This window comes from Musa acuminata, chromosome BXJ3-3, assembly GCF_036884655.1.
Source record: "Musa acuminata AAA Group cultivar baxijiao chromosome BXJ3-3, Cavendish_Baxijiao_AAA, whole genome shotgun sequence".
Classification (NCBI taxonomy): Eukaryota; Viridiplantae; Streptophyta; class Magnoliopsida; order Zingiberales; family Musaceae; genus Musa; species Musa acuminata.
Genome location: NC_088351.1, coordinates 36,538,919 through 36,564,495, shown reverse-complemented (window position 1 = coordinate 36,564,495; position 25,577 = coordinate 36,538,919). Strand labels below are relative to the sequence as shown.

General features: G+C 40.1%; 4 protein-coding genes across 13 annotated transcripts; 2 read left to right on the top strand and 2 right to left on the bottom strand.

Moving 5' to 3' along the window:
* Nucleotides 1-204: 204 nt before the first annotated feature.
* On the top strand, nucleotides 205-5,865 carry LOC103978705 (uncharacterized). 3 transcript variants are annotated; one of them, XM_065144882.1, is made up of 9 exons: nucleotides 205-418; nucleotides 569-701; nucleotides 2,516-2,619; nucleotides 2,687-2,858; nucleotides 3,702-3,842; nucleotides 3,953-4,044; nucleotides 4,120-4,712; nucleotides 4,851-4,926; nucleotides 5,727-5,864. In XM_065144882.1, exons 1-8 carry the CDS (start codon nucleotides 318-320, stop codon nucleotides 4,859-4,861), a joined length of 1,347 nt encoding a protein of 448 aa, XP_065000954.1. In that variant the 5' UTR covers nucleotides 205-317; the 3' UTR covers nucleotides 4,862-4,926; nucleotides 5,727-5,864. The 3 variants fall into 3 exon arrangements, with proteins under 3 accessions (XP_065000954.1, XP_009392873.2, XP_018679163.2); XM_009394598.3 differs by lacking the exon at nucleotides 4,851-4,926 and having other exon boundaries at nucleotides 5,727-5,865; XM_018823618.2 differs by having other exon boundaries at nucleotides 4,120-4,926.
* On the bottom strand, nucleotides 5,440-18,322 carry LOC135634412 (uncharacterized). 7 transcript variants are annotated; one of them, XM_065144872.1, is made up of 16 exons: nucleotides 18,236-18,322; nucleotides 18,080-18,154; nucleotides 17,909-17,995; nucleotides 17,730-17,792; nucleotides 17,582-17,649; nucleotides 17,149-17,262; nucleotides 16,872-16,988; nucleotides 14,097-14,134; nucleotides 13,720-13,986; nucleotides 13,505-13,559; nucleotides 12,059-12,721; nucleotides 11,893-11,984; nucleotides 11,612-11,824; nucleotides 6,405-11,531; nucleotides 6,180-6,335; nucleotides 5,440-6,081 (listed from the first exon to the last, which is right to left on the bottom strand). In XM_065144872.1, the coding sequence occupies exons 6-16, from the start codon at nucleotides 17,186-17,188 to the stop codon at nucleotides 5,566-5,568; spliced, it is 7,284 nt and encodes a 2,427-aa protein (XP_065000944.1). In that variant the 5' UTR covers nucleotides 17,189-17,262; nucleotides 17,582-17,649; nucleotides 17,730-17,792; nucleotides 17,909-17,995; nucleotides 18,080-18,154; nucleotides 18,236-18,322; the 3' UTR covers nucleotides 5,440-5,565. The 7 variants fall into 7 exon arrangements, with proteins under 7 accessions (XP_065000944.1, XP_065000945.1, XP_065000946.1 ...); XM_065144873.1 differs by having other exon boundaries at nucleotides 16,872-16,974; XM_065144874.1 differs by lacking the exons at nucleotides 17,149-17,262; nucleotides 17,582-17,649; nucleotides 17,730-17,792; ... (1 more) ...; nucleotides 18,080-18,154; nucleotides 18,236-18,322 and having other exon boundaries at nucleotides 14,097-14,479; nucleotides 16,872-16,983.
* LOC135632571 (protein FAR1-RELATED SEQUENCE 7-like) lies at nucleotides 18,318-20,336 on the bottom strand. Its single transcript, XM_065141180.1, has one exon. The coding sequence runs from the start codon at nucleotides 20,334-20,336 to the stop codon at nucleotides 18,318-18,320; it is 2,019 nt and encodes a 672-aa protein (XP_064997252.1).
* LOC135634413 (uncharacterized) lies at nucleotides 19,968-25,326 on the top strand. Of its 2 annotated transcripts, XM_065144881.1 has the most exons (7): nucleotides 19,968-20,127; nucleotides 20,224-20,560; nucleotides 20,687-21,066; nucleotides 23,077-23,328; nucleotides 23,434-23,577; nucleotides 23,663-24,400; nucleotides 24,818-25,326. In XM_065144881.1, the coding sequence occupies exons 3-7, from the start codon at nucleotides 20,950-20,952 to the stop codon at nucleotides 25,016-25,018; spliced, it is 1,452 nt and encodes a 483-aa protein (XP_065000953.1). In that variant the 5' UTR covers nucleotides 19,968-20,127; nucleotides 20,224-20,560; nucleotides 20,687-20,949; the 3' UTR covers nucleotides 25,019-25,326. The 2 variants fall into 2 exon arrangements, with proteins under 2 accessions (XP_065000953.1, XP_065000952.1); XM_065144880.1 differs by having other exon boundaries at nucleotides 20,224-21,066.
* The last annotated feature ends 251 nt before the right edge of the window (nucleotides 25,327-25,577 follow it).

The following is a 25,577-nucleotide window of genomic DNA, read 5'->3' as shown; positions in this document are numbered from 1 at the left end:
TAGTGGCAAACAATATTGTTTCGCTACCCGTCCCTCGCGATCTAACACGATGAGTGATTTAAGTGGGACCCACCACAAGGTCTGGACAAGTAAAAAGGTAGGTATGATATTGGGTTAGAATATTGGGGATTTATAAGAATAAAAGCAGACAGTCGGATTTCACTAGGGATGACCACTAGCAAACACCAGTCTCCATCAACAGGTTACCGTTGCAACTCCGCCCCCTCTAACAACGCTGCCCTCCTCCCCCACTCCGCCCTCTCTTTCTCTCTCACACGCTCACTCCATCTCCGCCTGCTATTACTACTGCAATCGAAATGGCTTCGGAGGCCAAACCGTCGGCCGTTCGAGCGGTCCGGAAGCTGATGGGAGCGGGCGCATCCGCCATCCTCGGCCGCGGCTTCAACTCCTCGAAATGGTTCGGCGTCTTCCGTTCTCTTCCTTCGTCGACTCGTCTCCATCTCCTCGCTTCTTCTTTGCAAGATCGGGAGATCTTTTTCTTCTTTCTGGGCTTGTCGTGTGTCGGTCTCTCATCTTTCGGGTTGGGGTTTTCTGTATCCTCTTTCAGCAAGACGGAGGCGAAGATGGCGACGGCGCGGATAAAGCTGCTGCGGAACAAGCGGGAGGCGCAGGTGCGGCAGATGCGGCGCGACGTCGCCATGCTTCTCGAATCCGGCCGCGACGAGACCGCTCGCATCAGAGTCCGTACCCTCCGTTCCCATCCCCCATCTCGTTTCCTTCTTTTGTTAGTATTACGATCCGGATCTTGCGGCTGCCGTATGGATCCAAGATATGGGGTTTTGCTTCGCTTGTTAGGTTTCGTTAAGGAAGAATGGGATGGGTTTCATCTACAACAAGAACAACAGGTCCTCTGTTATGACATCGAACTTGTTCCAGACAAATGTTTCAGGCAACAAATCGGAATCACAAACATCTCAATGGCCATTGAGTTCTATTGAGTGCAATATCAAGTCAACATAAGCTATAAAACCCTTTTTGGTCGTATATTACGATAAGTTTCTTCAGCTTCTGCATCTCCATCTTTTGTCATATGTTCTTAATTTAAAATGTAGTGAAGTAATTATAGAGATATTTTGCGTAGTTGATTGGACAAAAAGTTCAACATTCTTGAAAAGCTGGAACACACAAATTTTACTTATTTGCCTTTTTGGTCTTTTACATATTACTTGTGTGTATGATTTAGGTCCAAGATTCATGTCTAGGTTTTGGCTTTTTACAAAGCAGCAATTTAGGTTTGGGTTGTCAAGTGTCTTCTGTTATTGCTTCAACTTTGATCCAGACAAAGTATTCCAGCAACAAATGCACGACCTCAATGGACTTTATTTTTTGTTAACAAATGCATGACCTCACTGGACTTTATTTTTTGTGAACTGTGCTACTTATTGATTCTTGTGGTTATTTTTCATGAACATCTAATGATGGTGCCAATATCAACATCTTTTTGAAGATGACTTGCTTATTAGTCTCTCTAGGTGGATTTACATTAATCTCCAGCATTATGCTTTGTATTAGGTCTTATTAAATGCAGTGGAATCTTCAAATGTCAAAGTTCTTCCTCTTGAAACATACAACCCCGTCTGTAGAATAATTGTTTCTATTCTATTTAAGCAATATATTATGTCTTTGGTCATATTTTATATACCTTGAAGTATCTGTCCGGTTTGAGTCTGATCAATATAACATATTTCTTTTTTACTTCTTGAAGCATCATCTGTTATCTTTTTTCAAATTAGTGCTTCTTTATCCTTAATCATAAAATATATATTTATGAAATATATATGTTCTTTCTGAAATTTTGTATGTTCATCAGTAAAAGATTTTTCATACCAGAAGCTCTTTTTTGAATGCAACATTATGCTGAATTTGCTATTCTGGATACCAGGTTATACTTGATTTTCATTTTCTACAGTGTAACTGTTGACTTGTCATTTATATTTGCAAGTGTCATCTTTTTTTCAAAATTATTTAGCATTCGCTTTCTTCTTGCCTAAGCTTTCTCTGTTGACTTATCCTTGTGCTAATTCATCTGAATCTGGTATTTAAAACTTGGTAAATGCCTTATAAATCATCGCATTGCATGCATCTCATTTTGAATTTTCGCCAAGTTCTTAATGGAGTGACCATGCTAGGTGTTGGTTGGATGAACTAGTCACATATGCAATTGGTCTCAAGTGCTAGGTGTTGGCAACAGGGATATTTTTCTGTCAGTGAGCATTGTTGAGGCAATATCACTAGACAAATTAAAATTACGAAATCTTCTTTTATGGGTTTTGGTAGAGCTATAATGACTTAAATTTAAAATATTTGTAACAACAATTTTTTTTAAAAAAATTTCTGCCTTTGAATTTCTTGTCGTATATTATTTAAGTCAGAATCTGGTGAAGTATTTTTCAGATTTTTTTAATGCCTAATCAGAGATCATAAAAGTAACTGCAATACAAATTTAAGCAACAGTTTCTTGTTTTGCTATACTGATTCATCAATATTATTGTAGGTTGAGCATGTTATTAGAGACCAAAATGTTATGGCAGCCAACGAGATCATTGAACTTTTCTGTGAGCTATTAGTGGCTCGCCTTCCTATCATTGCAAAACAAAGGTTTGTTCAATTTGCTTTTAGTCAACAAACTATATAGAAGTTATTCTAATTCTTTTCGTTATTTTAGGATTTGCCCACCAGATTTGAAAGAAGGTATTTCAAGCTTGATATATGCTTCACCAAGGTGCTCAGAAATTCCGGAACTTAGCAGAATTGTTCATATGTTTGAAAAGAAATATGGAAAAGATTTTGTATCTGCTGCAACAGATCTACGACCTGAGTCTGGTGTAAACTGCATGGTAACCACTTTTATTCTCCCAAGACCCATTGGTGATTATTGTATTTTTTACATAACATTTTTTTCTCTGCTGTCAGTTGTTTGTTTTTATAACATACTAGTGTTCGCCGACATTGTTCTTTAATATGGAAGAGGTAGGTACAATATCCCATCTGTTGACAAGCCTAAGTGTAAAAGAATGCCATACTCTCATGAGTGCTGATTTCTTTTTTTTATTCATCCAACTTGCCTATCTAATTTGTCGGAGCAATACTATAGAGATGACTGCCGTGGAAAGTGCAAAATATATAAAAGGGGGCAGATTCATGAAAAGTATCAGGAGGCTGGTATAGCTATTTCACTGAGTTGCATGTTAGAGTAGCTTCACATTTCCACCCTAATATTTTTGTGATGGGTTGTTGAATTTTTAGTTGTACGTGAAAATGAGATGGCTAAATCATGAACCTCAAATGAAGCTTCCCACTCATGAGTCTGTGCTGGTCTAATTTGAAGGCAGGCTGATTTTTTCACATGCATATGTCGACATATGTTTCTATGTACCACACATTAGTGTATTATTGTGAATGTATACGTGTATGTACACAAATACTGTCTGATCACAAATATTTCTAATATCTATGATTCTATAATTCAATATACCATATCATTCAAGCTCGCGCTGATATAGTGCCAATACATAGCACATGCCACCCAGCTGGAAAGGTGGGGAATTAAAAACAATATAATGCCTCCTGCTGCAACACTGAATCTTCTAATTGTTTGATTTATTCTTATACTTCCTTTTGCATGCATCTATAATATATTTTTAACAAGTATCAAGTTCTTACACGTTCTCTATTTGTAGCTTATTGAGAAGTTATCAGTCAGGAAGCCAACTGGTGAAATTAAGCTGAAAGTCCTCAAGGAAATAGCAAAGGAGTATCGGGTTACGTGGGATGCAGCAGAGTCTGAGCAGGAGCTTCTCAAACCTCCTGAGGAAGCTTTAGTATGTTGCAAAAGCTGTGTGTGTGTGTGTTTGCCCCTCTGCATGTGTACTTGCTTACGATTGCATAGTGAATTGACAAAATTATATGAATATATATTTTTAATTTACAGGAAGGACCATGCACCTTCACTAGTGGCGCAAGCTTCCCTGCTAAACCTACATTACCACTACATGACATACAACCAAACGAACCTTATATCAGGTTTCATCTCTCCTTCTGTTTTAACCAATTGATAAATGCTTCTTAAACTTATTTTTATGCTGCTTTTTTTCATAGGCCTAACAACAACAGAGAAGGTTCTATTTTGCAATTCAATGATCCCATGTCGGCTGCTCAAGCTGCTGCAGAGTCTGCAGAGAAAGCAATTCAGGCTGCACAAGCTGCAGCTCATCTTGCCAATCAGAATTCTCATTCTTTTGATCAGCCAACGCAAATGGACACCTTGATATGCAATCTCAACAAATTTAATCAGCCAGAGAGACTGCAGAGACAGTCTCTCAGTTCTTGTCAACCATATGGAACAAATGATCTTTCGGAAAATGAAGTCAAGCCCCCAGGAAAGTTTTTCAATTCACAGAGTTTCAATTGTTCAAACAATATGGATGATGACAGCATGGATACTGTCAACCTGGATGAGAAAAGAATACTGAGGAGGAACAGCTGCACAACACATACTGCACATTCAGACATAAAGTTTGATGATTCAGATGGACTCGAATCGGATACCGATGAAGAACTTGAGATGGAATCACCTCCTCTGGAGAGTCATCCCCCACCAAGTAGGCCTCCTCCTGTGTTGCCTTCGCAACAGGTTCATTCTGAAGAATCATATGCTGATAGTCACCAAGAGTCATCAAAGAAAAACTCAGGTACTCATGTTCATCCAAAGTTGCCTGATTATGAAGCTTTAACTGCCCGCTTCGAAGCACTAAAGTCGCGGAGGATCTGAGTTATACTGTTAAAACATCTACAACCGAGTGCATTCATCTCTCCTTCATTTACTGCAGACCGAAGCTAAAGCATCTTGATTGCATACTCTACAGTTTCCTCACATACATCTCTAGTCCCTTACATGTGTTCTGTGTAAGTCCTATTTGGCATCATACTAATAAATGAAGCTGTTCAATTTACATGTTATTATAATAATCTCATAAAATTGTTATTCATGCGTCATTTGTCCATTATATACCTGTATCTCTTACTGTTCTCTATCATGTTGTCTTCCTTCTCATTATCAAAGACCTAAGTAATATTTACAGGAAGTACTCGCATATTCTGTGTAGTCTCTTTAATTACTGACATAGTTAAGGTGAGTACAAATCTTAGATTGAGCCAAGAGATTAGACTAACACCAAGTTGGCTTAGATGGAAGCTTTAGCACTGATTAGAAGATAGCCTTTGTTTTAGGAAATGGTAATCTTCATGGGAGCATTGTGCTTGTCTTGTGCATTTATAGTTAACATATTGTAAATATAATGGACAAATCGTCTACCCTACCATTAAAGACCATGGTTTATGGTGTTCCTCAAGGATTTAACACCCTAAGCATTATGCTTTGTTCGATAGATTGGTACTCAATACATGGTAGATCTCTGATCGAGAGAAGCTGCTGAAATCTACAGTATAACAAACTAATGATACAGAGCTTATGATAATAATAAACTGTAGGTGTTCTTGGATTTATTTAACAGCACATGCTTGTGGACTTGGAATCATTAGCATCTACTGAGTAGAACTTGACTTCTTTTCTGATCCACTGGTAGAATCTGTTTGTGGTTTTGTAGAATCAATTGATCCAGAAACAGTAGGAGTGTTTGATTCTGGTTGACTAATTATTGGCTGGTCTTTTGTGTCTTCTTGTTGGGCTGACTGAGTATTTTTAGGTACTTGTTGACTAGTTGATGAGTCATGCTGTTCTTGTTGAGGTGTTCGAGTTGAAGCTTGTTCACCTTTCGATGGGGTAGAAGAAACTGTTTGAGGACTATCTGCTTGTCGAAATGCCTCTGTTGCGACTATTTGAGGATCTTGCTGGGCCTTGTCAGGAGTAGATTGTTGAGCACCTGTTGATGTAGCCGGTTTTGGTTGGGTGCTTGGTGTGTTGCTACTAGCTTTTTCTTCATGAGTAGTAGACTTGTCATCAACAGTGGTTCCAGTTGCTTGATTGGCTGGCGGTAGCTGTGGCCAAGGCATGGAAGCATCAGGAGAAGCTGGTGCTTTGGAAATCCCTGAAGTGGGTACCTGTTCGCAAAGGAAGAACAAAGGTTTGATCATCCAGCCTAATCTAATTGATTGCTTGAATGATTAGTAATATATCCTACATAAGAAGTATAATTTACATCTGTATTAGTTTGAGTTGCTTGATTGGTGGCAAGATTGAGGGTAGGTGGTTGTGTTGTAGGGTTAGAAGAAACATCTGCAGATGGTGTAGTTCTGCTGGATGGAGAAGCAGATTCGTTGGAAGTCTTCCTAGTAGACGTCAGTCCTGTAAAAGGCTGGTAAGAGAAGCAAGTTATTGAGCATGTAGAAATGTAAGTTGACTCCAAATAATTGTTGGGACTTACTTCTTGTGCAGCAGACTTTGTGTCAAGTGTAGCTTGATTGCTGGTTTGATCTTTATTGGATTCTTCTTTAGGTGAGTAACCCTGAGCTCGTCCAATAGAAGCCTGGGAAGGAGATGTAGTTATTGCTTCAACCTGATTTGGTTGCGATGAAGACTTTGAAGTATCTGTTGGTGTTGTAGTTGTGCTTTGGGATAGAGGGGTTGATCCTTTTGAAACTTCTGAAGCTTGTCCAATAGAATCCTGGGTAGGAGATGTAGTTACTGCTTCAACTTGATTTGGTTGTGATGAAGGCTTTGAAGTCCCTACTGGTGTTGGAGTTGTGCTTTGGGACAAAGGGGTTGATCCTTTTGAAACTTCTGAAGCTTTTCCAATAGAAGCCTGAGTAGGAGATGTAGTTACTGCTTCAACCTGATTTGGTTGTGATGAAGGCTTTGAAGTATCTACCGGTGTTTGAGTTGTTCTTTGGGATAGAGGGGTTGATCCTTTTGAAACTTCTGAAGCTTGTCCAATAGAAGCCTGAGTAGGAGATGTAGTTACTGCTTCAACCTGATTTGGTTGTGATGAAGGCTTTGAAGTATCTACCGATGTTTGAGTTGTTCTTTGGGATAGAGGGGTTGATCCTTTTGAAACTTCTGAAGCTTGTCCAATAGAAGCCTGAGTATGAGATGTAGTTACTGCTTCAACCTGATTTGGTTGCGATGAAGGCTTTGAAGTCTCTACTGGTGTAGGAGTTGCGCTTTGGGATAAAGGGGTTGATCCTTTTGAAACTTCTGAAGCTTGTCCAATAGAAGCCTGGGTAGGAGATGTAGTTACTCCTTCAACTTGATTTGGTTGTGATGAAGGCTTTGAAGTCTCTACTGGTGTTGGAGTTGTGCTTTGGGACAAAGGGGTTGATCCTTTTGAAACTTCTGAAGCTCGTCCAATAGAAGCCTGAGTAGGAGATGTAGTTACTGCTTCAACTTGATTTGGTTGTGATGAAGGCTTTGAAGTCTCTCCTGGTGTTGGAGTTGTGCTTTGGGACAAAGGGGTTGATCCTTTTGAAACTTCTAAAGCTTGTCCAATAGAAGCCTGAGTAGGAGATGTAGTTACTGCTTCAACCTGATTTGGTTGCGATGAAGGCTTTGAAGTCTCTACTGGTGTTGGAGTTGCGCTTTGGGATAAAGGGGTTGATCCTTTTGAAACTTCTAAAGCTTGTCCAATAGAAGCTTGGGTAGGAGATGTAGTTACTGCTTCAACCTGATTTGGTTGCGATGAAGGCTTTGAAGTCTCTACTGGTGTTGGAGTTGCGCTTTGGGATAAAGGGGTTGATCCTTTTGAAACTTCTGAAGCTTGTCCAATAGAAGCCTGGGTAGGAGATGTAGTTACTGCTTCAACTTGATTTGGTTGTGATGAAGGCTTTGAAGACTCTAATGGTGTTGGAGTTGTGCTTTGGGACAAAGGGGTTGATCCTTTTGAAACTTCTGAAGCTTGTCCAATAGAAGCCTGAGTAGGAGATGTAGTTACTGCTTCAACCTGATTCGGTTGCGATGAAGGCTTTGAAGTCTCTACTGGTGTTGGAGTTGCGCTTTGGGATAAAGGGGTTGATCCTTTTGAAACTTCTGAAGCTTGTACAATAGAAGCCTGGGTAGGAGATGTAGTTACTGCTTCAACTTGATTTGGTTGTGATGAAGGCTTTGAAGTCTCTACTGGTGTTGGAGTTGTGCTTTGGGACAAAGGGGTTGATCCTTTTGAAACTTCTGAAGCTTGTCCAATAGAAGCCTGAGTAGGAGATGTAGTTATTGCTTCAACCTGATTTGGTTGCGATGAAGGCTTTGAAGTCTCTACTGGTGTAGGAGTTGCGCTTTGGGATAAAGGGGTTGATCCTTTTGAAACTTCTGAAGCTTGTCCAATAGAAGCCTGGGTAGGAGATGTAGTTACTCCTTCAACTTGATTTGGTTGTGATGAATGCTTTGAAGTCTCTACTGGTGTTGGAGTTGTGCTTTGGGACAAAGGGGTTGATCCTTTTGAAACTTCTGAAGCTCGTCCAATAGAAGCCTGAGTAGGAGATGTAGTTATTGCTTCAACTTGATTTGGTTGTGATGAAGGCTTTGAAGTCTCTATTGGTGTTGGAGTTGTGCTTTGGGACAAAGGGGTTGATCCTTTTGAAACTTCTGAAGCTTGTCCAATAGAAGCCAGAGTAGGAGATGTAGTTACTGCTTCAACCTGATTTGGTTGCGATGAAGGCTTTGAAGTCTCTACTGGTGTTGGAGTTGCGCTTTGGGATAAAGGAGTTGATCCTTTTGAAACTTCTGAAGCTTGTCCAATAGAAGCCTGGGTAGGAGATGTAGTTACTGCTTCAACTTGATTTGGTTGTGATGAAGGCTTTGAAGTCTCTACTGGTGTTGGAGTTGTGCTTTGGGACAAAGGGGTTGATCCTTTTGAAACTTCTAAAGCTTGTCCAATAGAAGCCTGAGTAGGAGATGTAGTTACTACTTCAACTTGATTTGGTTGCGATGAAGGCTTTGAAGTCTCTACTGGTGTTGGAGTTGTGCTTTGGGACAAAGGGGTTGATCCTTTTGAAACTTCTGAAGCTTGTCCAATAGAAGCCTGAGTAGGAGATGTAGTTATTGTTTCAACCTGATTTGGTTGCGATGAAGGCTTTGAAGTCTTTACTGGTGTTGGAGTTGCGCTTTGGGATAAAGGGGTTGATCCTTTTGAAACTTCTGAAGCTTGTCCAATTGAAGCCTGGGTAGGAGATGTAGTTACTGCTTCAACTTGATTTGGTTGTGATGAAGGCTTTGAAGTCTCTATTGGTGTTGGAGTTGTGCTTTGGGACAAAGGGGTTGATCCTTTTGAAACTTCTGAAGCTTGTCCAATAGAAGCCTGAGTAGGAGATGTAGTTACTGCTTCAACCTGATTTGGTTGCGATGAAGGCTTTGAAGTCTCTACTGGTGTTGGAGTTGCGCTTTGGGATAAAGGGGTTGATCCTTTTGAAACTTCTGAAGCTTGTCCAATAGAAGCCTGGGTAGGAGATGTAGTTACTGCTTCAACTTGATTTGGTTGTGATGAAGGCTTTGAAGTCTCTCCTGGTGTTGGAGTTGTGCTTTGGGACAAAGGAGTCGATCCTTTTGAAACTTCTGAAGCTTGTCCAATAGAAGCCTGAGTAGGAGATGTAGTTACTGCTTCAACCTGATTTGGTTTCGATGAAGGCTTTGAAGTCTCTACTGATGTTGGAGTTGCGCTTTGGGATAAAGGGGTTGATCCTTTTGAAACTTCTGAAGCTTGTCCAATAGAAGCCTGGGTAGGAGATGTAGTTACTACTTCAACTTGATTTGGTTGTGATGAAGGCTTTGAAGTCTCTACTGGTGTTGGAGTTGTGCTTTGGGACAAAGGGGTTGATCCTTTTGAAACTTCTGAAGCTTGTCCAACAGAAGCCTGAGTAGGAGATGTAGTTACTGCTTCAACCTGATTTGGTTTCGATGAAGGCTTTGAAGTCTCTACTGGTGTTGGAGTTGCGCTTTGGGATAAAGGGGTTGATCCTTTTGAAACTTCTGAAGCTTGTCCAATAGAAGCCTGGGTAGGAGATGTAGTTACTACTTCAACTTGATTTGGTTGTGATGAAGGCTTTGAAGTCTCTATTGGTGTTGGAGTTGTGCTTTGGGACAAAGGGGTTGATCCTTTTGAAACTTCTGAAGCTTGTCCAATAGAAGCCTGAGTAGGAGATGTAGTTACTGCTTCAACCTGATTTGGTTGCGATGAAGGCTTTGAAGTCTCTACTGGTGTTGGAGTTGCGCTTTGGGATAAAGGGGTTGATCCTTTTGAAACTTCTGAAGCTTGTCCAATAGAAGCCTGGGTAGGAGATGTAGTTACTGCTTCAACTTGATTTGGTTGTGATGAAGGCTTTGAAGTCTCTCCTGGTGTTGGAGTTGTGCTTTGGGACAAAGGAGTCGATCCTTTTGAAACTTCTGAAGCTTGTCCAATAGAAGCCTGAGTAGGAGATGTAGTTACTGCTTCAACCTGATTTGGTTTCGATGAAGGCTTTGAAGTCTCTACTGGTGTTGGAGTTGCGCTTTGGGATAAAGGGGTTGATCCTTTTGAAACTTCTGAAGCTTGTCCAATAGAAGCCTGGGTAGGAGATGTAGTTACTACTTCAACTTGATTTGGTTGTGATGAAGGCTTTGAAGTCTCTACTGGTGTTGGAGTTGTGCTTTGGGACAAAGGGGTTGATCCTTTTGAAACTTCTGAAGCTTGTCCAACAGAAGCCTGAGTAGGAGATGTAGTTACTGCTTCAACCTGATTTGGTTGCGATGAAGGCTTTGAAGTCTCTACTGGTGTTGGTGTTGTGCTTTGGGATAAAGGGGTTGATCCTTTTGAAACTTCTGAAGCTTGTCCAATAGAAGCCTGAGTAGGAGATGTAGTTACTGCTTCAACCTGATTTGGTTGCGATGAAGGCTTCGAAGTCTCTACTGGTGTTGGAGTTGTGCTTTGGGACAAAGGGGTTGATCCTTTTGAAACTTCTGAAGCTTGTCCAATAAAAGCCTGAGTAGGAGATGTAGTTACTGCTTCAACCTGATTTGGTTGCGATGAAGGCTTTGAAGTCTCTACTGGTGTTGGAGTTGCGTTTTGGGATAAAGGGGTTGATCCTTTTGAAACTTCTGAAGCTTGTCCAATAGAAGCCTGGGTAGGAGATGTTACTTCTTCAACTTGATTTGGTTGTGATGAAGGCTTTGTAGTCTCTATTGGTGTTGGAGTTGTGCTTTGGGACAAAGGGGTTGATCCTTTTGAAACTTCTGAAGCTTGTCCAATAGAAGCCTGAGTAGGAGATGTAGGTATTGCATCAACCTGGTTTGGCTGTGATAAAGGCTTATCTGCTGATGTTGGAGTTGTTGTTTGGGTTAAAGGAGTTGGTCCTTTTGAAATTTCTATAGTTTGTCCGATAGAAGGTTGGGTAAGAGATGTAGCTAATGGAGTATCCACATATGTAGTCACCGATTCTACTTGATTTGGTTGTGATGAAAGCTTTACAGGAGTTGTGTTTTGGGTTAGAGGGGTTGGTCTCATTGAAGTCTGGGAAGCATCAGCTGCTGTTGGAGTTGGTCCACTGGACATCGAAGGAGCAACTCCTTCAGCAGTCCTCAAGTTGGAAGCCTGTCCAATGGCAGGTGTCACACGAGTAGCAAGTGTAATCCATTAGAAAACCTTACGTTCCAAGAAGTAGTTGATCTTACTTCAGAAGTGGTAGGAGACGATTGCTGCCGAGGCATTGAATCATCCACTGGCGTTGATCTTCCGCTGTCGGACACAGAAGGAGCAGATCCCTTCCAAGTCTCGGTAGTAGACGTAGCTAATGGAGCACTTGCTGATGATGTGATCTCCTGACTAGGTTGAGGGCTCTTAATACCGGAAAGATTTGATTCTTTAGTTTGAGCTGGCGTCGAGACCTGTTCAGTGGCAGACAAGGCATGAACAAAGTTCTATCCATCCACCCAATCGAATCGGCAAGAATTACCGTGTAAGAAGAAGAACTCGCATCTTCTTTGGAAGTCTTCCAAGTTTGTTGTGAAGACTGGGAAGCATCTGCTGGTGTTGGAGTCGTTCCACCTGAGACGTAAGTGAACTTTACATCAGTAGTAGTTTGAGCTACTCGATCGGTGGCCGGCAGTGAAGCAACTCACCAACTGAACCTTGTGGTGTTGTCTGAGGGGGAGATGGAGTAGATTCTGGTTGGGACTGAGGTGGCGAATAAGGAACCACTTCGATCGACTGAGTTACTTGAGCTGGTAGAACGTAGCCAGTCGTCGAAGATGACGTTCGATGAGACGTGAAAGGCAGAAGGTGAAGAGTGGTGGTGTTTTCTTCTCCGGCGGCGATCTGCTCCTTCAAGACTTCAACCTCGGTCAGTATCTCAACCACGTTGGTCCACGAACGCCGCTTTGAGATCGACTCCCACCACCTTCGCACGTTCTTCCTCACATCGAATAGATGGCGCCACTGTCGGGAAGTGGCGAGGTAGTGTGAGTTGGGGAGGTGGGAGAGGTCAGCGAGAGTGAACTTGTCGCCGGCCAGGAACTCGTTCTCGCTCAGCCGTTGGTCGTACACATCGAGAACGCTCGCCAGCCGCCGCTCGCTCCTGGTGATCAGATCCGGGTCGGGATCCACCATGGGCGTAGCAAATGCAAGGTGGAAGACGAGTTCCCAGCTTGGAGGATGGAAGTTGTGTTCCTCCAGCTTCAGCCATTGCTCGATGGAGGCTCTCTCAAGGATGTCGCTTCCCAGGAGATAACTGTTCCCGCGGTCAGCATACTTCGCAGAGATGTAGCGGCATAATGCTCTGGATTCTGCAACACAACTGGTCAGATGAGGCTAAAGACACCTGTTAGAATCGAAGCAAAAGTTTGAAGCCTAAACCTATTAGAATCGAAGTCAGATACACACCACCAGATCAAATGGTCGAGTATACATAAATACACTTCCAATGTTAAATTTTGTGTATGGATGAAATAATAAGGTAAATAAACGTTTACCAATGATACGTGGGGTAAATTAGCCTTCACCTCAATTCAATTCGAACCGAAACCGAAGCCATACGGTTCAATTTTGAGTTTGAATCTTAGTAGAATAATTTATCTATTTATTTAGATTACCAATTGAAACTAATGGTTCAAACCAGAACCAACAAATTAAGAACTAGAACCAGAATTGTCTGGAGCCGATTTGGTTTCAAATTTGGTAGAACCAGAATAGATAGTTCCAAAACCAAAATCGATGATTTCAGATTCGTGGTGAGGGCTAATTTAACATAGTTCAAAGGGAACAAATGAAATTGCATCTATTAAAGTTTTCTTGGAATAAATTGATATGATTTCCCTACACCTATAGAAAACCATAATAACAGTATTAAATTTGTTCCAAGTCCAAGTGTTTAATCTCTAACAAAAGAAAAAACACATTAGCTCCTTTTTTGTGTTATTTTTCCTAAAACTACTGCAATGTGGATGTAAGGTTTCTTCTAAGCAGGCATGCATAATCTGTGGTTACATGGGAGATTGAGAAAGGAGAAAATGTTGACAATCCATAAGTTGAATATAGACTACTGTGAGTTTCATGAAAGAGTGCATTACCTAATGTGAAAGTGCTTCCATCTTCCACCACAGTGACAGGTGCTCTTGTAAAGGCCTGAAACCACATTCAAGAACTGAGGCAGATAAAGTTCCATGGAAGTGCATTGGAGCCACCAAAACTTCTGTTGGCTTGACGAATACATGTCTACAAACAACAGCTTCGTACTCCAAACAATTTGATGTTCTCGGAGGAGCATAAAGGTCCATTTGCTTACCTGAAGGCTGAGGAATTCATAAGGCATGTGCTGGCCTTCATACATGTCGATGAGCTCGAACTTGACGTCCTTCTCGTAGAGGCATGCAAGCACCCTGGACACATCTGGTAGCATGGGCTTCCCATAGTACAGCTTCAGCGTTGAGGCCCCTGGCAATGCTGCCATAGATGAGACGGAGACACGCAACTTGGAGTGGATGGAGCAATGTGTGTGTGTATATATAAATGTATTTAAGGTTCCAAACTGTCGCATGAAGCAAAGCAGATGCTGCAAGAAAAGGCATAAATGAAACCCTAAAGAGAAAGTGAAAAGGGAAAAAGGAAAAGGAGAAAGTAAATATAAGCAATGCCGGTTGCATGAGTGCAGGTATTAAATACCTTCTGTTCTTGCTGTTCAAACCTCAAGTACTCCATCCCTGCGTTGGAAGTTAAGAATAAGTATGCATGAAACTTTGGCAGTCCTTTCTGCTTATTGTCAACTTTTTTTCCCTTTCATTGTTCACTACTATTTGAAGAAACTTGTGCTTATGCAAAGCAGGAAAAGAAAAAGGCAAAGGAAGAACTTATGGTAATTATTCTGAAGTATGGATAGAGTTTGTGTCTAAAGCATTCAGAAAGCAATAAACCTCTGCCTGGATTTGCTTAAGCTGCACTGCACTTGTGTTATTGTACAGATCGTCTCTTGTAAATGACGACTGAGTTGCTGCTTGATCTTGTTTCTGCAGGGTTTATTCAAGTTGGGGTTGCAGCAAACTACAGATCTTTTTATCCATCACCATGCATGGAAAAGAAGCAGTGAGTTGTCACCAGTACATGCATAAATCTTTTTGTAATGACTCGTCACCAACAGGCTCCTTTTCCATCGTGACGACAACCAAGTGTTTACATCCCCCATGTCAAGGGTTCTCCATAATATGCTTGACCCATTTAAGACAAGAATTTTATTCCCATAAATTCATAATTTTTCATACTATTTAACCAGTCAATTTAAGAATCTTGTTTCCAGAATAATGGTAACATATGTGTGATACATTTGGCCAAAGTTAATTTTTCCGTTAGATCAAAAGTAAATAGCTTATGCAAAAAAAGGTCATAAACACTTGAATTTCTACAATAAACATAGTTTCTTGCAGAAACAACTTTTTATACAGCAACATACCAAATAAATCAGGTCTGAAAAATGTCTATTGTGCATTATCGAATTGGGACTGAATAATGAAATTAGTTACAGCATAATCAGCTAGTCGTCATTTTGGCATCTGTTATTATGGTTTCGTTTACAACTCTAACAAATGATACTGAATCGTTACTATCTTTCAAAAGATTCTTAAATTTGTGTCGATCCTTCAAACCATTAAGCAAGTGAATGTTTTGTGTGGCATCTAAAAACTAATATTTTGGGCATTATGGACAATCATTACAGTAACAATTAACAAATTCTATAAGACTCCCTAATTTCATAAGGTATCAACAAATTGTCCCTCAGGTAAATTATCAGAAATTCTTCTATTACTAAGGCATTATGGGTAAAATTTAGAGTAAATAATGTTGTGTAAACTTGTATCATGTATCAAGAACATGCATGCACAAATCCTTAATATATAAAATATAATATAGGTCATCCATTCGGGTAAGAATTAAAAGATGGCAATGTCCAACATTACAACTCTACAGCATGCCAACCATCACAATATAGTTTCCTATGTCATGTCATTTAACTAAAAGCGAAGCTAAAACAACTGTTTAACAAAATAAGAATTGTTGATTTCCGAATTCATGTATTTGATTCATCAATTACACGGTCCATTTGAGAACCATTTCATTTGAACATTACACTGAAATCAGTTAATCATATCAGTTAAAAAATTTTCCAAGATTTTTGTGCAAGGATTTTTTCACTAAGCATTCTTAGCATACACATACTGAATCTCTCTCTTGGCCATTCCAATTTCAATGGGATATAATAAAAGAATTGCAAAGCATATCGTGATGATTTCTCCTGTACTAGCTAAATTATTTTTCAAGGAAATAACAAACCACTTGTGCGGTAAACAAATCAAATTCAACAAATTCAAAGGGTAAATGTGATCATAAAAGTTGATGAATGTAATTTTAAAAGCCACAGTTGGTAATAAGGGGTAAAATATAAAAGAACTCACCATTGCCAACAAAAAAGTCATACCCACATCACAACTTCTATATTTTCTCCCAACTTTTGTTACATTCTCTTAGTTGTGACTTATGAACTCACAATATTTTCAACATACTCAAGCTACTTTTTGCTGTTTCCACTACAAATTCACTCTGAAAAGCCGGCTCTTGGTTCAGATCTGATTGTGTACTCATGGCTTCATCCACTTCCCTCGATTTTCTAACTAAGCTAAGGTATGAAAAGCCCTAAAGCAGCTTGGATTTGATCGATTCTTCACTTGTAAAAATTCTTACAAGAACAATACAGATTGTCCAAATATCAGATCATTATACATTCCATTCTTTAGTATCTGATCCTAACCCCTCTTAAACCTAGGACAATCATGTAACCTCTAAGCTTACGGATTACATCACAGATATCAGTATTTTAAATATTTACCAATTAAAAAACAAATCTCAAGAAAATTGTCTAAATAAAATAGCTAGCCACTTATTGATACTTCCAAATTCTCATAAAAACTCTTCTGGTGAAAACTTCTTGACATATTTTTAGCACCAAAAAACAGTGACAACTAATGGAATTAAGGAAACTAGTTATCAACAGGTAGCAGACTATATTATGCCAGTGTGACTATGAAAGAATGTTCTAGTTCATGCCTTAGTTGGTAGGTTTCATGCAAGGATTGAAATATCATACCGTACTGGAGTTTCGAGATTCGTTTGGTACGATACGGTACTGTATATCAAGCGGTATATATATATACCACCCGGTAGTGGGCAATCCATGTACCGGTCTGCTGACAAACCAATACGTACCGTCCGATACAGATGATATTATTCGAAATTGAATACCTTAGGTTCATGAACGCATACAAGAAAAGTATTATACTAAAAGACAAATTTGGGTACAATTTTTCAGAAACCAAAATTTGCACACACTGAAACATGATAATTAAAAAAAGAAGAAATTTGGTGGAAAGAGTATCAAAAGAGCAGAATGACCTTCAATTATCACATATGCAACAGTATGAGGGATAACCATCATGGCTGCCAGCTCAACTACGTAAATCAGCATTCTGAAGCCACTGTTCCACAGCATACCATCCTGCAACAATTGTTCTGCTACAACAAAGTGAATAGAACTAAAAATTTGTAAGAAATAAAATATCAAATTGAAAGCATAGTAGTTTTCATAAAGTCATGAAGTTATCACAAACATGAACAAAACCTACAACACAAAGAAGTGAAGAAGAAAAAGAAGAGACACGCTAACGAATACCTTGATGAGGCCCAACATGGAGGCAAAGGGTCAGAAGCATCGATGTCCTTGGTGAGGATAAGCCTGCGGGAATCCCAAAGAGGCACAGCAACCAGCTCCATGCACTCTGTCATGCTGAGAACAAAGCAGAGGGCTTTTGGACATAGCAAACTCTTCATGAAACGTAGTACATATGCCAAAACAAGCATTGAGGGCCTTCTACGAGGTAATTTTAGCCAAAACATACTCTGATTGACAAACTAAATCTTAAGTTAACTATTCCTTTCATTTAAAGGGAAGTTTATTTTGAACAGGCAGACTATTGGTTGCACTTGGGTGGGAAGTGCAAATCATATGTATACATTTAATTCAAATTTCCTATGTGTAGGTATAATCAATGCTCATACGATATTCACAGAAAGAAACATTGTATACTGGACCTATTATTACATACCCATTTTCAATCACCTAGGCTCAACAGTATCAAATCGCAGACTATTGTTTGTTCTCAAAACTCTGTGCCTGACAACAAAAGTTAAAAAAATTAAAATCAATTATTCAAGCATCAAGTATCATCATTATCTACAGATTAATTATCTTACCTGAGTGCAATGTGTCGTATCTAGTGCTTGAGAACTTTGAAACGAGGAACAAACAGTTGATCCCTGTTAGCAGATCGACACACCGCAAGCAAAAGTTGGTAAAAATACCAGTTAAATTTAGCATGTGATTCATCAAAAAGAGTTGAACATGTGTAAAGTTAGCAAGTCGAGAAAAATACCCCAAAAAACTGTGTCAACATAGGACTGCCCCTCTGCTGAACTACTCCAGAGTTCATCCATGCTGATGAATCTGGATAACCAATGGCCTATGGATATCAAAGGTAAAATTTTATTATCCAAGGATTATGGAGAGCTACTTATTTCTTTGTGTCTGAAATATTGCAACATACACCAGCTGATGTCTGATATGCTGGATAATGGATGATGAGTCCTATTGAAGGCATATCTGAAGGTCTCTCCACACCCTATTTCACATATATTAAATATTACACATGATATAAAAGCTCAATGTAAGTGAAAGTTATTTTACCCTTGTTGTGTGTTACCTGCAATAAAGTGTGCCCAGTCAAAGGAGAAGGATTTGATCCATCATTTATCTGGTCAAGTAGTTTTGAGTTGGGGTTCTTTTTAGTTTTTAAGGCCTTTTGCTCTTATAATGTCTGAACTCTCAAAATCTTTTACTGATTCATCCTTTTGGTATGAAGTTGACAAAGATAAAGGATCACAAGTCTCAAAAGCAGCTTCGTTTATGTCTTTTCCCTTTTGTATGATTTCTTCAACTTTCATGCTCAAGTCAGCTGAACATTTGTCCAAAAACTTATAAGCTTCCTCACATTCTGATGCTCGAGCAACAAGCCTAACATACTTGGGGCACAAGTATCGATAATGCATTGAAGCTTTCATGTTTGTGGTAAGTTGGATATTCTTACCATCTTGGTCCTTCATGCTCTCATCCCTTGCATCCTTTGACCATCGTCTTGAGATATACTTGCTTGGCAGGTACTTGATGTCCATAGCATCAAGAACTTTCACAGCATGGCTACATAAGTATCCATGTGTCTCAAACTTCCTGCAGGTACATGACACACTTTGCTCCAAAGGGTCCCCAATGACTTTGTACACTGTGGGTTGATCACAAATTGCAACCAAGTATTCATGAGTTGGGCCGCTCTCGTTGCGGTATGTGATGTAAGCCGATTGGAATTCCTCATACTCAGACTGGAACAACTGAAAAATATTATTGGTGTAAATTACTGCAGTTTGCATCAGCATGGGAGCCTTAATCTTAAACTTCGGCAGCTTTTCCCTAGAATTGTATTCGGACTCCAATTCCGTATACCAATTATCATTAAACACCCGTTCAAAATGCCTAAAAAACTGCACCAAGTCCATATCAGACTTGAGATAGTTTCTCAAGCTAGAGTTCAAACTCTCACTCAAATTTGAACTCCTAATTCCAGCTGAAAAGCTGTACTTTATGTATGGTCTGGCCCATTTCTCTTTCACTTCAAATATTTTTTGCAACCAACTGTTGTCATGAATGCTATACTTATCAAGCATTGCATCCCATGCATGTAGGAACTCGTCCACTTCCTCATATTGACTGATACAAGCTTTGAATTCTTTCTTAAAATCAAAGTCACCTTTAAACAACTGACTAAGATTTTTACCAGCATTTTGTTTCATGTGTGAAATACAAAACTGATGGTATGTTTCTGGCATAACTAGAGAGACTGCTTTTGATATGGCATCATCCTGATCGGTGAACATGGTTTTGGGTTTCTTGCCCGACATTGCCTCAAGGAAAGTCTCAAACAACCACTGGAAAGACGCTGTAGTTTCATCATACAAAAGTGCTGCTCCAAACACGATGGTCTCTCTATGATGATTAAAGCCCACAAATGATGAAAAGGGACGGAGTTCTTTGTTGCTCCGAAACTTTGTTTCGAATGAGACAACATCACCAAAATGACAATAATTAATTATCATTCTCGGATCTGTCCAAAATACATTAGCTATCTTTTCATCTGCATCTAATTGCACTGCATAATAGAACGAAGGATTTTCCATCAACTGAGTTTGGAAGTACTTAAGTAAGCTTCCAGCTTCTCCATACTTCATGTCTCGCTGTCGTTTAGTGGAAAGGTGATTCCTGTGGTCTTGCTTGCATAAGCTGTAATCATTAGCTAAAAGAACCTCCGAGCCCTGTGCTTCCGAAATTTTCGGATTCGACCGTATCAAGTAAGGACACGGAGGGATGTGGAGAGGGTGATTGTGTTCAGCTTCGAAGCTGCAGATCAGATATTTTCCATTCGTCTTGCTGAGCTTAATGGTCATGTGCGCAAGGCAACCAGTCCTGGTCTCAGGACGAGGACTCTTCGGGTGCCTTACCTTTTCCTGCCGTTTGTCGGGGCCTCGAAACCCCTCCTTAGAACAAGTGAATTTTCTAGACGTTATCTGATCAGTCTTCCTCGATCTATTCCCATACTCTCTTCGGATACTGAATCCAGTCTTCCATCCATACTGAGTGTAGAATTCGTGAGCGTCCTGTTCGGAGTCGAATTCCATTCCTTCTCGAGGCAGACAGCTGATAACCGAGTCCGTACAACTCTCCGTGCTTTCGTTATTCCCGAGATTATCCACCATGGAACCACAACAAATGAATTGGTCTTACCTTCCGACGCCGGAGGTGCTTCGATGGAGAAGCCTTTGACAGCGGCCCAGCAGCAACAGCGACGATGGGGAGAGGCGGTGCACGGAGAAGGATTAGGGCACGGGGAGAGGAGACGGGCGGCGGCTTCGAATCGTTTAGAATTGGGGGTAGATCGAGTGGAGCGATTCGCATCGGCAACCAATGAGCCGATGGAAATGTATAAAAGGAGGCGTTGATCGGCTGATGCATAAAATGAACAAAATAAGGAGTTATTAGAAAATTGCAGCTTTTTTATGTTGCGAGAGAAAACTCTTATTAAATGGACTCTGCACGTGCACCGCAGGTAAAGAGATACGCGTGGTGTGACAGATCGAGCGGAGCGCACCATCGACACCGCACCTCGTCGTCATCCTCGTCGCTGTGGAATCCCTCGCCGTCGTTTCGTTCCGTGGCGAGATCTCTGGGTAGTCCTCCATCGCCTTCGCATCGCGTCTCTTGGCCCCCTCCCCTCCCCTCCTCGCTGTTGTCGGACGCGAGGCGGTGATAGTTTCGCGAAGACCACTTGTGGGGAGTTTTTTACTCGAGAATCGCGTTTGAGGGTTCAGGATGGCTACCTCGGGCAAGCGGAAGAGGAGCTGCAACAGTGGGATTCTCAACCTATGCCAGCGCGAGGTTGGGTTCCTCTCGCCTAGAACTTTCGCCCATCGCGCTGGGGCTTCCGAGGTGCGTCCTTATTGGTTTGGTTGTGTTCAATAGTTCCATTTTGTAGGGTATTTCAATTGAAGCTTTGATCATTACTTCATCTTGGAACCCTACTCTCAATTGTTTAATCGGTTTCAGCACAACTGATCCTTTCATCGTAAGGTTTTATGTGAACTTGTAGATTCATTTTTCGGGTGAGAAAACTTCTCGTAACTTTTACAAGTGGCCAGTTTATTGATCAGAGTATGGACAGCGGATAGGCTCTCTTCATTATTTATGAAGGAACTATTCTTCATTGAGGAAAATTGTGAAGGTACGCTAGAACAAAGTTTACATGACAACCAAGTGACTCCAATATAGTTGAAATTTAAGCGGTGTGTTGGTCCTCTGTTTACGACAACCTTGACGTTTGAAGGCTATTGCAGTATTCTTGGCCTAATTTCTAATTAGCTTGAAGCTGATAAAGGTTGAAGTTATAGGTTTAGCTTTGTGTTTCAAACTCTTAAAATGGCAGTATAACGTTTAGAAAATAGATGACATATTAATGGAGAAAAGGGAGGATTTTGCACTAGATTTTTCTAATTAAAAATTAGACCCTGAATTTTCTCTTTGGAGAGAGAGAGAGAGAGATTTAAATGTTGAACTTGAACTTGAACCGAAAACCAATATATGTCTGGAATATGACCTGTATGCATCGATTTTACAAGATGTGACTGAAAGCCATGCTAAAGTTTGACTACAGTATATCAAAGGGAACTAGGGTGCACCTTAGTTTGATGGTAATGTTTTTCCTTTGCGATATAGAGACTCAGGGTTCGTGTTGTGAGAACAACCTTCTTAGGCAGTACATTGATGTTTCTAGAACCCTGCAATTGATGGGAATCCTGTGCAGTCCGTTTGTCCACCTTGGAAGTGACTTGCTTTTTTCTTTTTTTTATGACTATTTGCTTGGTCTTTTTGCCATGCTTCCTAACATATTCAAGGACATAAGCTAATAGTCCCTCAATTGCCATGTTAGGTTTTGCAAAAATCTTTTTCCTTCCATACCTTTTTTTATTGTAGTAGCTGTTGTAATCGAATCTTGCTCTTTTTTTTGTTTCTCAGTTTGAAGCTCTAGTTCAGGCCATTTTTTATTAGCTAGGTAGTCCTGCCATGACTTTTTTAGTTGTCATTTATCTTTGCATTATCTATGTCGGCGCATCATTCTCCTTTGCTTCCTCCACCTACTCCCCTTCGGCTTCCTCAACCTCCTCCTCGAAGTGGCCTCCTCCTCCTTGCTGTTGCTGCTGTTGTACTCCTTTGCCTTATCACTTCCTGGTGTATATGTTCCTCTCTACTTGTAGTGGTTCGACTGGTTTCAATTGGAACCGACCAGTAGTATATATGTACTCAGTAATATACTTGTCTGGACACTGCCCGATACTGGTAATGCACTGAAATTTGAATTCTTTGCAGGAAGTACTATAAGTTGATGGTGGTACTTGTAAGCAGTGGTGCAAGATGATCACTCTGGTAGAGATCTAGTGGGTGTGTCTCGATTTGTATTTTTTGTGCGTATGGAACGTAAAGGAGGTGCTTATGATCTTTCACTGATAGTTTGCATGGGAGGTGCAGGATGAATTTACTTGCATTCTATGCTTTTTCTAATCTCGTCTCCGTAGACTCATGCAAGATTTGCAACACTTCTGGGTTTTTCTGTCTTCTGTCCATATATCAGGGAATCAATTTGACAAAGATATTATAGAGACTATTGTTTAAACATAAAAATGGCAGAAAATGACACAGGGCTTGAATTGGTGAATTAGATGGGTAATAGAAGTAGCACTACAGTTGGAGAATTCAGCAAAATTTAGGAAAAGTAGAGGAAAGATCATATGTAGTAGCATAGCTGCTCCAATTTCTTCTGGAACCTTCATTTTTTTTTAAAAGTTTAAGCTTCTTTAGTTTCATGGCAGAATTTGATTGAAATATTATGCATATTGCTTGTGATATTCTAGATTTTCAAAAAAAATTAAACCTTTTTGTTGACAGGATCTTGTTTTGCGTTTGGGAATTGACAGAAAGCTAAACAAGCATGAAGGTTGTGTGAATACTGTGAGCTTAAACGCAGATGGGAACATTCTTGTATCGGGATCAGATGATAGAACAGTAATACTATGGGATTGGGCTGTTGGAACTGTTAGGATTTCATTCAACTCTGGCCACAAAAACAATGTTTTCCAAGCACGCTTCATGCCTTACTCTAGCGACCGGACTATTGTTACATCTGCTGCTGATGGAGAGGTATATGCTTTCATAAGTTGCTTTCTTTTAGTGTTGTTCCCTCTTTAATGTTCTCTTTTTTATTTGCAGATATAATATCTCTTTGGCCTTAATTAATGTCATCAGGTGAGACTTGCCCAGTTACGTGAAGGTGGACAAGTAGCTGTAAAATTGCTAGCTGAACATGATGGTGCAGTCCATAAGGTGGCTATCGAGCCTGGAAGTCCTCATGTTTTTTTTAGCTGCGGTGAAGATGGCCTGGTTCGGCACGTGAGTTTTCAATTGGTCTCTTCTTGCTTGCAACTTTTACCAATATGCCATCTTGCATGTTCCTGACACAGTTTCTTCCTCCTAGTTCGACCTGAGATCCAAAAGTTCAACAAAGCTCTTCATATGCAGATCTTTTACAAGCAGCATAGCTTATATGTCACTTGTTAATCTAAATGCTATTGCGATAGATCCAAGAAATCCCAACTTTTTTGCAGTTGCTGGAGCTGATGACTATGCTCGTGTTTATGACATTCGCAAGTATAAATGGGATGGGTCAACAAATTACGGTTATCCATATGATTGCTTCTGTCCTCCACATCTGATTGATCATACAGAAGGCATAACAGGCTTGGCATACTCAGACACCAGTGAGCTGCTAGCATCTTATATCAACGAGTTCATCTATCTGTTTCCGAAGGATCAAGGTCTGGGCTCAAATCCTGTTGCTGCATTCTTAGAGTTGGATAGTGATTCAGATGATAAGTCTGATGTAGATGCAACATCTCTATCTCCTATTGATACAAATGTGAGGCCTGGACTTAGGGTCTACAAAGGGCACCGCAACAGAAACACAGTAAAGGGTGTCAGCTTCTTTGGGCCTAATTGTGAGTATGTGGTTAGTGGGTCTGATTGTGGACGCATATTTATTTGGAGGAAGAAAGATGGGGAACTCTTGCGTGCGATGGAAGGAGACAAATATGTGGTGAATTGTATTGAATCTCACCCTTATGCCACCATGATTGCAAGTAGTGGAATGGAAAATGACATAAAAATCTGGGTTCCTAACACAAAGGAACCTGCCCAAACCATAAATCTGGATGAGGTACGTATCATGAATATCCTAGTACTTTGTGTCTGCTTAAGCTGACTTGTGTTCTCAGTTATCCTTAACCAATCCGAATCTTAGGATCATAAATATATTGGATTTGATGCGATTTGGTCTCAAGAACATTCAAAATCACCTTATTGAAATTTGAAACAACCAAGGTTATTTATTTAGAATACATGACATAGACTTGAATGCTAAAAAGTCATTTTAGGTTTTGGCAATTTTCATCCCCAACGAGGCATCATTTCCATGCTATTCTATTTATTATTAGTTTAGGAACAGAGTAACATATCTGCTCAGAAAAGATTTTTATTACTTTTCTATTCACAAGTGCACTTCCTTTTTCAGTTACACAAAATTACTGTTGCTTTCTCACAAACATCTAATGTCACTTTTTTTTTTCATGGGAAGTTTCTGATGACAAATCGGTTGGATTCTGAATTCGACTATGATGATGAATATGACTATGATAATGACAACAACGATGATGACAATGATGATGATCATGACAGTGATGATGATGATGATGTCAGCTTTGGTGATGGCGATGATGACATTGATATCGACGATAATGACATGGACTACTATACCCATTTCAACAATTGGCCATGAAAACAACAGGAGTTGGGACGAAGTCAATTACCTAGTGGATGCAAAAATCTTGTTCCCCAAATTAACTGCTGTAACAAAGCCAACTCTTTTCAAGATCATGAGCCTCAATTTGAATTAGACAAGTTAAAATGCTTAACAGGAAGTTTTAGAAGATTGTTTTAGCAATACCCAAAATCATGTAAGTCAACTTGCATATCTTGCTTCAATATCTGCTCTTTCTTTTGTAAAGAGATAGCTATACACATACACTACAAGGGGGTTTCCACTGTTCAGTTAGCAATGATATTTATGCTATGTAATTAATGTTATCTCCAATGTGTTGTATTCCTTGTTAATTTGGTCTGTTGTCTCACTTGCCAGGACTATCAATCAGTTCACTCTTTGTCGTTTCTCTCAATTTTGTCTTTCATGCTTCCATATCTCTTCTCAGTACAGCAAACAAGTTGATGTGATTTCTATCTTCGAGTCCAACAGGGTGATCTCGCTTTCATTCGGTGATTGGTGCTTGTTGAGATCTTTGCCTCTGCTAAAGAGCAGGTATCTTACTGTGGTCTTAACT